This window comes from Hydractinia symbiolongicarpus, chromosome 12 (assembly GCF_029227915.1).
Source record: "Hydractinia symbiolongicarpus strain clone_291-10 chromosome 12, HSymV2.1, whole genome shotgun sequence".
NCBI classification, from domain to species: domain Eukaryota; kingdom Metazoa; phylum Cnidaria; class Hydrozoa; order Anthoathecata; family Hydractiniidae; genus Hydractinia; species Hydractinia symbiolongicarpus.
The window spans coordinates 20,458,714-20,471,794 of NC_079886.1; the positions used below are offsets into that span (position 1 = coordinate 20,458,714).

At 37.5% G+C, this 13,081-nt stretch overlaps 2 protein-coding genes across 3 annotated transcripts; one reads left to right on the forward strand and one right to left on the reverse strand.

Moving 5' to 3' along the window:
• Positions 1–3,978: 3,978 nt before the first annotated feature.
• LOC130621362 (uncharacterized) lies at positions 3,979–4,596 on the reverse strand. The gene is made up of 3 exons (XM_057436652.1): positions 4,507–4,596; positions 4,314–4,441; positions 3,979–4,183 (listed from the first exon to the last, which is right to left on the reverse strand). The coding sequence occupies exons 1-3, from the start codon at positions 4,594–4,596 to the stop codon at positions 3,979–3,981; spliced, it is 423 nt and encodes a 140-aa protein (XP_057292635.1).
• Positions 4,597–9,244: 4,648 nt separating this feature from the next.
• Positions 9,245–13,051, forward strand: LOC130621984 (uncharacterized). 2 transcript variants are annotated; one of them, XM_057437377.1, is made up of 6 exons: positions 9,245–9,407; positions 9,481–10,214; positions 10,354–10,421; positions 10,514–10,581; positions 10,655–10,714; positions 10,801–13,051. In XM_057437377.1, the coding sequence occupies exon 6, from the start codon at positions 10,918–10,920 to the stop codon at positions 11,860–11,862; it is 945 nt and encodes a 314-aa protein (XP_057293360.1). In that variant the 5' UTR covers positions 9,245–9,407; positions 9,481–10,214; positions 10,354–10,421; positions 10,514–10,581; positions 10,655–10,714; positions 10,801–10,917; the 3' UTR covers positions 11,863–13,051. The 2 variants fall into 2 exon arrangements, with proteins under 2 accessions (XP_057293360.1, XP_057293359.1); XM_057437376.1 differs by having other exon boundaries at positions 9,481–10,421.
• Positions 13,052–13,081: the final 30 nt, after the last annotated feature.

A 13,081-nucleotide genomic window follows, 5' to 3' on the forward strand; every position in this document is an offset into this window, starting at 1 on the left:
AGTGACTCCTTACCAAATTCATTCACATTCAAAGTCATGTCGGAAATATAAAAACCAGGCATGTCGATATAACTTTGGAAAGTTTTTTACAGATCGTACAATTGTTGCAAGGCCTTTGCCAAAACAAATGCCTGACGAAAGAAAACAGGCTGTGCTACAAGAACGAGAAGCAATTCTTCCAACTGTTAAGCAATATATAGACACATACTTGAACCCTCACAAAAGGAATATTATTGATACTTCAAAAGAAAATTTTAAAGTTGTTCCTTGCATTTCAGAAATTTTGAAAAGTTTAGAGTTATCTGAGGCAGCCCTTAGCATTTCAAGTGATTCTGATTTTCAAATACATCTAAAACGACTGCCTAATTCTTGTTTCGTAAATAATTTTTGATGAAGGATTAAGATCTTGGAAAGCGAATATTGACATTGAACCAGTTTTTAAGCTCTACAAAGCTGTAACATACATGTGTTCATATTTTTCTAAAGCGGAAGATGAAACCTCTCAAGCCATGAAGCAAGCTGCAAAACAAACTTCTCAGTGTAATAAAAACCATTTTGAGCAAATTAAAGTAATAGTTAGAGCGTATGTTTCAAAACGCGAATGCTCAGTTCAAGAAGCTGTCTACTTACTCATGCCTGAGTTGTGGCTCAGAAAAACCTTTCCTTGTGTAATATACGCAGATAATAATTTACCTACAGAATATGTCGTAGCAAGGAGGAAATTGATGAGCTGCCAGGAGACAGTACTGACATATTTAAACGCAATATGATTGATCGTTACATGGATAGGCCGAACTCCTTTTTTAAAAATGGTAAATACAGAGTCCTTGATAGTTTTTGTTTTGCCCAATTTCTCTCTTATTATTATGTTACAAATAAAAAGTTTGAAGAAAGTGAAAATGATTCCAACCTGTAGTGTTAAATGATGATTTATTAGAGTTCAACCATGCAGATTGTAGCTTTCCCAAACTAATTCCTTTAGTGTCTTCAAAAGAAACATTAGAATGCAGAAAAGTGAAAGCAGTTTTGCGATACCATGTACCTAACAAAAATAAAAATTCAGAAGAATATGCTCATCACTTGCTCTTCATGTTTTTACCGAGAATGCATTGAAATCTGTTAATGGTTCGTACGTTGAAAAGTTACAGGAGCCTGGAGTTTTAGATGTAGTTGATCATAATAAGACAATACTTGAACCATTTAGTGATTTAGTGGATGGTGCTTTGGTGAACTTACAAGGTGATCTTCATAGTAACACTGATGCTTATTTACAACAGGAAAATGACTCTGTGGAGCAGGAATTATTAAATACTTTTGATGAATTAGTTGGTGAAAATCCTTCTGAAGATGTATTTGACGAAGCAGTGGAAATGTCTCGTGCAGATCCAAATGTTGAAAATTCGAAAGTGCTACTAATGGCACCAACTGGTGTAGCTGCTATCAATATAGATGCAACTACTATTCACACAGCATTATGTATCCCAGTTAGGAATTTTGGAAAAAATCTACCTTCATTGAGTGACAAAAAAAATCTCTTTTACGAGCCAAGTACACAGAATTAAAAGTTATTATAACTGACGAAATATCAATGGTTTCTAATTATACACTTCTCCATATTCATATGACATTGGTGGAAATTTTTGGTTGTTCCAGTGAAGCTCTTTTTGTAGGCTTAACCGTCGTTGTTGGTGATTTTTTTCAATTGTCTCCAATTGGTGCTAAACCTGTATATGCACAATACAAAAATACTTGGGAAAATCTTGATCATCTTTGGAATTATTTTGTCATTGCAGAGTTGTCACAAGTAATGAGACAAGACGGTGATAATAATTCCATTGATTTGTTAAATCATGTTCGAATTGGTCACTTGGAACCAGAAGATATTGCCACCTTGAAAAGTCGGTTTATATCTCCAGAAGCCCCCAATTATCGTAATGATGCAACCCACATTTTTGCAGAAAATGCCCCTGTGTGTGATAGAAATTTAATCAGGCTTGAAACTGTTTCTAAACCTTTACACCAAATTTGTGCAATTAATATTTTGCCGAAAAATGTATTTCCATAAAAAAAATTGAGGAAATTTTGAATTGTAAACAATCAGAAACTGTGGCCTTGCTACAATTTTGAAAATCAAAGTAGATGCCCGTGTCATGTTAACTGTAAACATCGATATTCAGGATAGATTAATCAATGGGCAAATTGGTACTATAAAACAAATCCTTACAAATAATGGAAATGTTACCAAAGTTTACATAAAATTTGATGATCCCAAATGGCGTAAAAAAAAATAAAAAAATGCCGATCCATTTGCAAGGCAACATTCTGTTGTTCCCATTGAAAAGGCGGAAGCCCAGGAGTTAGCATCCGATGAGACTAGTACCACCTGGGTCAAACATCTGTATATTATAGTAAAGGGTCTCAACAATACCAAGACTACTATGATCAAACCTAACAGGGCCATCAAACTCGATGAGGTATCGCTCACAAAAAGCGAGGAATATCCAGAGGAAAAGCCTCTACCTGAGGATGGTTTATACTTGTATCTGCTGCAACCCGGGGAAGAGCACGGTGATGCGATACAACATGCCACTGATGCATGGTGGAGTAGGAAAATGTATAGGTTGGATCGTATAGTAGCAGGTAGTCGCATGCTTTACTATTTGAAAGATGGTCCCGAAAGGAGTTTTGTCTCGGAAGAGTTGATGCTTATTCCTGAAGATGTTGAAGTGCCTCCAGAATATGTAAAGGATTGGTAGGGCCCATGAGAGATGCCCCCTTGGACCCATAATTTTTAATACTACCCATGAGAGTAGTATTAAAAAAATTAGCGTCTGCCTAGTCCCCCAATGCCGGAACACCCAGATCATATAGGTCATCATGTGTAAGGTCCACAAGACCGAAATGGTTTCTGAAACGCTCCACATGTCCTTCTTCTTCGAACCTATTAAGGGCATGCATGCCGTTGGGGTTGTCGATGACAACAATGTCCCCCGCCCCCGGGTAGTTGTCACTGAACCATAGCCTCTTTTTGGCAATGTTACGCCTTTGTACACGCGTGCAATTATATGGAAGATGATGTTATTCGTCGTCATCCTGTGCGCTATGCTTTCGATGAATCATGATAACGTTGTCTTTCCCTATAGCCTGGGCGTGTGGTATGTACCGTTCTTTGAGCCTTGTATTTTCCTGGGTCTGTACCTCAAGCTCGTCCTTAAGTACCATGAGCTGACTATCCCTGCCGTCTAGATTACCCTCGAGTATGGCGACGGCAATATCCCTGTCCTCGAGGGCTTGGCGCTGCTTCTCAAGTTCGTCCTGCAGCTTTTTCACGCCTGCCCTTGCAAGCCCCACTGCTTTTAGGCTTTCGAGAACGATGCACCATTTCCAATGCTTGATCCAATGTAGGGCCTCATTTAGTGGTGGGTTCCCAACCCCTTCCCCTATAAGATCGGCGCGTGGTGTGGTCTCAATATCTGAAAACATGTGACGAATATCAACGAGCCCCAAAAACCTACCAATATCCGCCCTTTTAAACATGGGTTGGTCCTGGTTGTTGGTTAGGGTTTCAATGGTCTCCGTTTAGAACTTAACCTGCAGCGACATATTTCTAATATATCGATGAAAGTCAGAGGATTTCACTGTGGTCTACCCGCAAGAGTAGTGACAATGCTATTCCGTAATGTATCGATTGCCTTTTGAGATATTTTCACTCGCCCACATAGGTTGGGTATTGGTGTAATGCAGCCTTTTCGCCACCTCGGCAAGCAATGGGGCATCCCCATTTTCCCGATATTTATTTGGTATTTTGTGATCAATATGCCACTCCCCATGGTTGTCCCAGGTCATAGCCTCAAAAAACTGGTCCTCAATATGGGCCTGTATTCACAAGAGCTGAGCTCCTTGTTTCCCTTTTACGGTCCCGGCTAGATGCCCAGAGGGGTCGGGAATGGCACAATATCGCTTTCGTTTTTCATGATGTCAAATGCTTCCGCCCGCACCGTCCTTGCATATTGATCTTATCCTTCCATGTTTACAACTCTGGCTGCCTTTACACTCTTTACAGTAGGATCTTATCATTTGATGGGGACAAATTTGACTTCCGCCACATTCTTTACGCCTTTTCCCCTCCCTTAGATGAGGAAAAATTTGACTTCCGCCGCACTCTTTACAGGTGGATCTCCGCCTTTGATGTGGTCAAATTTTACTTCCCCTGCAATCTTTACATTGAAATCTCGGTCTTTGATGGAGGCATATTTGACTACCGCCACACTCTTTACAGTGGGATCTCACCCTTTGATGGGGGCACTTGTTACATTCCCGTGACGCATATCCACATTTTTGTCGGTTGACCTTTCCCTTTAATCCTGAAATTGTCAAAAGATAAAAAGTGTTTACACTGTGTGCATTTCCTGTTATCCTCCATATTAACTCGTTCTTGCCCCTACGGACAAGCACGAACTGTGCTCAATCCAAAATTTCCCAATTCCTAGGATGTTGCAATCTTACAAAAAGGCACGCATGCTTAGACTTTTTCAGCTCCGTCCTTATATGATTCCAGTCATCTATCAAGTTCGTCTCTTCATCGATCATCCTCATGTCGCATACCATAAAAACAACTGTTTCTTCTGTCTCCGAAGGTTCTTGGCCAAGGCGGTACACGATTGGGTTAAGAGCCATAAGCTATGCTTTCTGTGCCTACTAGTGATAGCTAATTCAAGCAGGGGCTGCCTTTTTTTATCGAGATCCTCATTAGCGATCACGTCATCAATAACAAACAACGTGTTCTCGCCTGCTAGCAACAACGACAATTTCTGAATCCATTCGAAAAGTTGGTCCCTGGGGTCTATCAGGAACACGTAATCATCCCTCCATAATGAGGCTCTCCCCAAATAAGTACCATTCCACCGCAATGTCGGACATAGAATTATGATATTGTTGAAGTGTCCCCTGTACTCATTTTCGAGGAGGTTCAGTACACGTTGTGTTTTTCTGCAGCTTGTAGGCCGTGTGGGGGTCATCCACAATATCCATTTTATTTCAATAATTCGACCACTTTCGATCATGTATCCTTGGGTAAAGGGCTGCACAGCCCGTACATATTAACACACCTCCATGCCTTGTTTACAAGGACCTTCGATGGCAGAGCTTGGTCCCTCGAGCCTTGTATTTAAAGGGTGGTGGGGTATATGTTAATTTGTCCTCTAGGCATCTTAATGCATTGCGGTACCTCTCAACGAGCATTGCCTTATCCGGGCTATCCCCGATAAGGTCGATATATTTGGATATAATGTTGCATGTGAGTAGATCATACAGGATGAGGTAATTCTCATTCTGTTGAACACCCCGAATTTCCCTGCTTGATCGCGTATTCATCGAACAGTATCGCTGCACTCATATACCTGGCTAGTTTAAGACCATCCTCTAGGTCCATCTTGGCTCCAGGCCTGGAAACGCCCAAGGCTTTTTTCCCGCCCATGGCAATTAGAATTGTGTACGACATGAGCCTGACTGACTCCCATAAGGCATCGATTAGAAGAAAATAATTTACAAAGAGGTGGCTAGCCACCGCAATGATGAGCTTAACCTGTTAGGTCTTTGGAAATAAGCTAGAGGTTTATGGCAGCCATCTGTCACATTTATTAAAGAAAACCTGTGTTCTTGCTGGGAACCCGAGTTATAAGCCAAAACCTGGGTTTTCATATTCATGAAAACCCGGGTTTTTACTTGATTCCCGGGTTTTTGAAAAAAAATTTCCTGCTCAGTGTATTTACTTGATGCGAATCCACGACCTTGAAACACAACATTTTTTTCTACCTCGGTGTATATTTTACAGACCACAGAACAAAAACTCAACAAACCACATGGCGTTCGAGTTTTCTTCAACAAAAGTACATGGTGTTTTAAAAACTGAAAGGCCAATTGTGAAGGACAGCTGAGTTCTGGCGAGATGCCTTCCAAGCAAGATAAAGGAAAAGGATTTCTGTTCAGACCATATGTTAGGTCGCTTAGTAGAGAAGGTGTTGAGAGTGAACAAGAACCAGCAGGTAGTAGCTAGAAATATTTCATTTAAATTAACATTTATAATAAGCTGAAAGCTTGTGTCCTATAGCTAAGCTAGCTACCTATAATAGCTAGCTAGCTAGCTTCCCACAACAGCATGCAACCAATACCGGGAATAGACTTGGTTAGCTATAGCTAGCTATATTAGCAAATTGGGTAGACAATTAGCTAGCATTTCTCAACACTCTCATAAAATTTCTTTTTGCTTGATTTGCATTCACATAAGAGAGTGCTACTATGATTAAATAGACATGTTACTCTCAGGCAAATCCGATTCAGTAATTTTTATGTATACGTTGCTCATCAGCAAAATAGACTTTAAAGACTAGGGTTTTAATGTTGGATTTGTTGACAAGTCTGAAATTATTTTGCTGTAATCATAGGGGTAGCTATAGCAACTAAAAAGTAATATTCGTTGTTGGCTAATGTTGGTTCATTGGCTCCTGGGCTATGTTCGATATAGGTTGGCTTGTTGGCCAAAATTAGTTAAAACTGTGATGGTGTTATAGCTTAGTGGTTATGACTCTCGCACCTTGTGTGGGAGAGACCGGGGTTTGATTCCCCTTGGCGGCGATTTAATATGGGCAATTGAATGTTACCATAGCCCCGGGTTAAACCCAGCCATGTGAGGGAAATGCAGGAGATGGCACATCCAACGGCCCACACAGTGGTCTGCCACATCCAACGGCCCACACAGTGGTGTGGGCCGTTGGATGTGGCAGGGAGTTGTCTGGTTGAGTGCAGATCCTAATTGGATCTGCATAGCTCTGTCCAAACTTTTCTAATACAGGCCATAAAAGATCGATAGGTAAAAATACTAGTAGCGAATGAGGCAGAGTCGTGCCAGCATAATGCTTGAAAGTTAGCTGGTACATCAGGCGTAAGAGAAAACGCGTGAGCGACAGCAGCAACTGGGCACAAAGGTGAAGATGGAATACCCACCAGCGGAACAGTAATAGTACGCTGTCCCAAACTGGATGGTTTTACACCAGCGAACTAGTATCAACAACTGTGAATGGGATAAAACAAAATCAGACTTAGTAAAGTTGATGCGAGCATTGAAGGCAGCTGACGATGTAGGTAGTAGGTGAGACTTGCAAAATAGGCCAAAAAAGGACACAAGCAAATAGGTCAAAAATGGACACAAGGCAAATAGGCCAAAAATGGACACAAGGCAAATAGGCCAAAAATGGACACAAAGCAAATAGCCCAAAAGGAGGCATGCTTACTGGAATTGAGATTTAAACGAGACCTGATACCAAGAAGCAAATTTATGGTAATAGGAGGACGGGGCTGTGGTGGAACACCAAGCATCCGCTTCATACCAGTCAGAACAGAGGAAAGGACCCAGTTATCAGAGAGTGGATTACGGAACCCCATCTCCCGGTGCAAAAGTACAACAAAATTGAGGTACACACAAACTGACTGCGAAAGGAGAAAACAGGCAAGGTAGGCAGCGTACATACAGAGACTTGATGTATTAGCAGGAACAATTGGGAGGTGCATGAGTTTACAAAATTTATAATATGCAGAGCGATGAGTGCGGTAGCTCTTTTTTGTATTAGCAGAGTAGGTGGCTTCACGAAAAAACAAAACATCAGATAGCAGGCCATGTTTGAAAGAGGCGAGATCTAGAACAAAAATAATAAAAAAAAAAAAAAAAAACGTCCTAATTTTGTTCTTCCAGGAAGAACACCACCGCATCGCAGAAAATACTATGCAGAGTGCTTCTTTGAAGTTGATGTGCATATGAGCAATGGCCGGGTGATCAACAAGAAGGAAATTCGGCTGAAGAATTGAAGAGGAAAATGAAAACCATGTGCCAACTATATCTACTCTGAGGGAAGGGATTCTCGGAGGAACCTTCTAGAAGGAGTAGGGCTGACCCACATTGAGTGGAGTACTAGGATACTCAGTGGGGGTATGTACATACTGTGGAATTTAAACACTGATAAACAAGATTTATCAGTCACATATAACTATTTTTTAAAGGAATATCATTTCCACCCATGAAAAAAGATCACTACCAGGTATATAACTATATATTTATCTATCTTTAGGTATTTTGAAACTCACAAAGTACATATCGTATTCTCTGATATTACCATCTCCCTACTTATACTTTCAGATTTATTTGATTTTAAAATTCATTCCTGCCTCTCTAATAGTCCCACATAGCTGCATATATTCGTGGGTAGAGAGGCCGCAAGTCAATACAGAAACAAGAAAAAAAATTCTCGTTATATTCCCAACTAAAATTTTGAGGTTAATTAATTGACGCGTTGCTATACAATCAGGGAGAATACGGTATACATATTTACACATTTATATTTTATATGAAAATCAATTTAGAGGTGACTGAAACAGTATATAACAATGTTATAACATTGCCGAAAAAGATTTATTTGTTATTTGCAGATTCTTTGAACAGAGACAACCAGCAATATTCAAGAATCTCAACGAGTACTACTGTAGGAGGTAAATATTCATGTCCTTTGGTTGAATTAGGAATTATTTCATGTTCTAAAATTTTTTTGTGTGCTTTATACTATAACACCTTCTACTACACAAACTACAACTGGGATTCAAAGCAACTTGATAAGTACCCCTCAAGGTGAAATGCGTGTGTGTGTTTGTGTGAAAATGTAAAGCACAAGTTAGTTTTGCTGATATAATATTTTCGATAGTTCATGCGTTCTGTGGTTTCACTTTCCCTAATTTTTGGTGATTCTAGTACCTTTATTTACCACCAATTCTACAAATGAAATTTTAACCTCAACAACTACTACTTTCAGAGGTAAAAATATGTCTTCCAATTTATGTAAATGTTACATTGGCCTTCTAGCTAAACTTCTGAAACCTTGTGTCATTCATTCTAGCATCTGTTTCGACCAAATATAAAACTGGGATGCAAAGACTGTCACCAAGGGTCATTCATAAAGGTAAAATGTGTACCATCCAATTTATATTTAATTTTACTCTTGGTCTACATTTCTTAATATTTTGTGATTATAGTACCTTCTGCCACCAAATCAACAATTGGGATGTCAAGACTCCCAACAAGTACCATTAGCAAAGGTAAAAATTTGAACATCCGATTTACTTTTTATTTTACTCATGGTCTACATTTCTTAATATTTTGTAATGTTAGCACCTGCCACCAAAGCAACAATTGGGACGCCAAGACTCCCAACAAGTACCATTAGCAAAGGTAAAAATTTGAACATCCAATTTATTTCTTATTTTACTCATGGTCTACATTTCTTAATATTTTGTGATTTTAGCACCTTCTGCCACCAGATCTACAATTGGGATGCCAAGACTCCCAACAAGTACCATTAGCAAAGGTAAAAATTTGAACATCAAATTTACTTTTAATTTCACCTATGATTTACATTTCTTAATATTTTGTGATTTTAGCACCATCTGCCACCAAATCTACAGTTGTGATGCAAAGATTCCCAACAAGTACCATTAGCAAAGCTAAAAAGGTGACCATAAAATTTATATGGAGTCTTACTTTTTGGTATAACTTTTTATAATTTTTGGTGATTCTAGCACTTCTTAGAAACAATTCTACAAATGGAATTTCAATATCGACAATCACTATCAAAGGTAAAAAATGCCATCCATTACATTGTGTTGTATGACTTCTATGATTTTAATTGGTTGGTTTAATACCACATCTTCTTTAATAGCAAAAGGAAAAGCAGGGCCTGTAAATGTTAAAAGTTTACCACTTACCTGTAGCATCTATTTTACTACGCTTCAACAATTGTCCCCGTAAAGGTGTAGACCCTTTGTTTTTTGAGCATATGGATAATGGCTTTGGTAAGTAAGAAAAAATTGCTAAAAAATTTAAAAGTTGAAAGATTCTCGTTAACTATATCTATATATTAAATATTTATAGGATTTCCTTCACGCTGCTTTGACAGTCAAAGACAGAAAACAAAAGTTTGCCTCTGTGTCGATTTGACTTACTGAAAGGCAGTTTAAAGAAATCATGACAGAATGGTGTTCTAGTTTAACAAATACAAACTTCGCCTTTTATAAACAAGGCAAACAACGACAACTAGAAGTTTTAGATTCTATGACTCCACAAAAATTGCATAATAGTGGTTTTAAGGGTATCGTAATCATACAAAAACATTAAGGTAGTTTTGTTAATCAGGTATATTTATATAATGAATATTTAGCAAAATTTGGTGTTAATCAGATAGTCAGATAGACTGCCTAAATAATGACAAATTTACGCCTTTGCTAAAATTACTGACATATATTCTTATTTATTAGCAACTACGCAAGAAGTATCGACTTCTCCATCTTTTTTGGAAACATTTCTACAATGTTTTCTCAGTCAGGTAAAAAAAATCATTGTTTACACATGCACGCTGAAGTGAGTTATGAAGCCGCCTCAAAAATTTATTTATCGTAAATAGTTCTTGTCTTTTAGCAACTACACGTGAAGTATCGCCACGTCCCTCTTCTTCTGAAAGTGCATTATAACATTTTCTCAGCCAGGTAAGGAGCTGACCTTATACATGTGTAATCAAATGATTTCATGACTCATATGTCTTACTGTTAAAACTTTTAGACCATGATATCTTGCCATTTCCAACTGTTGATCAAACAATTTCACAGTCACCTTCTTCGGGTAAGCACACACACAAAAAATGTACCTAATTATTATTCCAAATTGCAGATTATTTAATTTTCATTTTTACCTATTAATATTTTCAGACACACAGCTTTCCTTAAAAGACATTCGTAATCGCAAGCATCGGTCACTAGGACAACAAACTGAAATTTTGATTAATCGCAGCAGGATACCGGAGACCGCTACTGACAGATATAGAGATGCCAGCATCGTCAAACAAATTATTTGTAAAATTTTTGAATGAGTCGGGAGAAGATGCAGATGGTGTGACACGCGATTTCTTTGCTTCATATTGGCTGAGATTTAACCAACAATATGGATATGGTGAAAATATGAAGTTTTTCATGCTCAACTTGCATAATCTCAATGATAGTGTGATTTTTACTTCTGCTGGCAGAATACTTCTTCATGGTTTTATCGTAGGTGGTTATCTACCATTGCAGATAGCACCATCCCTCCTTTATAGAGTGTTATTCAACAAGCTACCGTCAAAGAAAAGTGAAAAAAGAGATTTCGTTAAATCTCTTGGTGAATGTGATCAACAAATAATTGAGAATGCTAGTCGTGCAACAGCGTTTGATGCTACAATAATCAATAAGCTTTTGGACATTTTTTCTAACAATCAGTTAATACAAGTTCCGGTTGCTGATGATTTTAAAGATGTTTTGGAAAAAATAGCCTTTTTCGAAATAGTTTGTTCACCACATTTCATGACGCATCAAATGGCAAGTTGCGATGAAATGTTTGACGATATAAGCGAAGACATATTCTTGAACTATGTGGAATCATTAAGACTCAAAGGTCAGGAATTGGTAAAGATCTTAAAGGCATCCTTTTCTACAAACCAGTCCCTTTATGGTCGTGAGGAAAGGGTTTATGGGTTTGTTGAAAGGTATGTGTCTGGTCTTAATCAAAACATGGCTTCAAAATTTACCCGATTTGTCAGTGGAATGGATGTAATGCCTTTTACCATCAGGATTGAGTTCAAAGGGGCATCCAATCCTGAGACAATGTTTCCGATTGCTCACACTTGTGGGTACGTGCTGGAAGTATCACCATATTTTTTAAATTACGAAATCTTCAAATATATGATGAATCGTGTTTTAATGAATAGGAATGCCTCGGAAAGATTTCATTTGACGTAGCCAGTGACACTATTTTGATTTTTTTGTTTGTTGTTATTAATTTTATAATAAAAACATACATATTTTGACAACGTTTTGGGTGTTCACCCATTTTTATTTTAGTTTTACAAGGAAGTTTATTAATTTTTTACGTTCATTATTTTTTGGTCTTCTTATTACCTTATTCATGGAAATTAACTAATCACAAAATTAACGCAAATTTTGGAAATTTGCGTTAATCAAATGCCTCTTCTTAAAGTGTAATGTAAATATCCAGGACGTTAAAATTGAATTCTGTAAATTACACTTTTCTTTAAAAACAATCCCAATTTAAACAATCGCTCCAAAAATTGCCAAAATTTTAAAGAGTTGCTAAACAATTTTCTGGGTCGAATATGAAATACATACCTCATTAACTTCCTGGAATAAGATATTTTATAGACAATTATAGTTCCACATTTTTTAAAGGTAATTTAGAAATATTACCTCATTTAAGACTTTGAGCTCATTCGGTAAAACGTTATTTTGATGAGGTTCTTTTTGTTTCATATTTTTTGCTGTTTCTGGGATCAGCTATTCGCTTTTTAATTTCTAACCGGCGATCCTCTGGCTGAGTAAGGCTTGGATGATTAGAAAAAATGAAAATATTGTAAACAAATATCACAACAACGTGTATTGCGAATGGTTATGCAAGGGTCGAGTGTCTAATATATTATTATCTTAGTTTTTATTACATGTTGGACGCCATGTTTATTTTTGGCGGTTTTTATGTCCTATATATCTTTATTTACGTTCTTAAATTTTGTTACAAAGCAATCCTCTTTTTGATTTTGAAGGCAGATATCTCGCCAATAAGATATCTTGCCTCAACTATTTCAAAGATTGTACCCTTAAAAATCACTAAAAGTATTCTAATATTGTATCTGTTTTTGTTATATCTGACTATTGACTGTGTTCCTTTTTTCGTTGCTATAAGTTTTTATATGTAATTATGTATGTTTTACTTATTGCTCTTTTTAGAACAAGTTACAAAAAACAAGAAACAATGAATCAGTATGTAAAAGATTGTTATGTTCGACCAGCACGTTATTTTCCAGATTTAAAACATTTTTTAATTTAAGATAATTAGTTGGCAAGGTTCAACGCATTACTGTATTTTATTTTCAACTAATTAAAAGGGAAGATAATCTTAGCGACTAAGACACATTCTTGCGCGTAATAACTGTACTGTTTCGCGAAT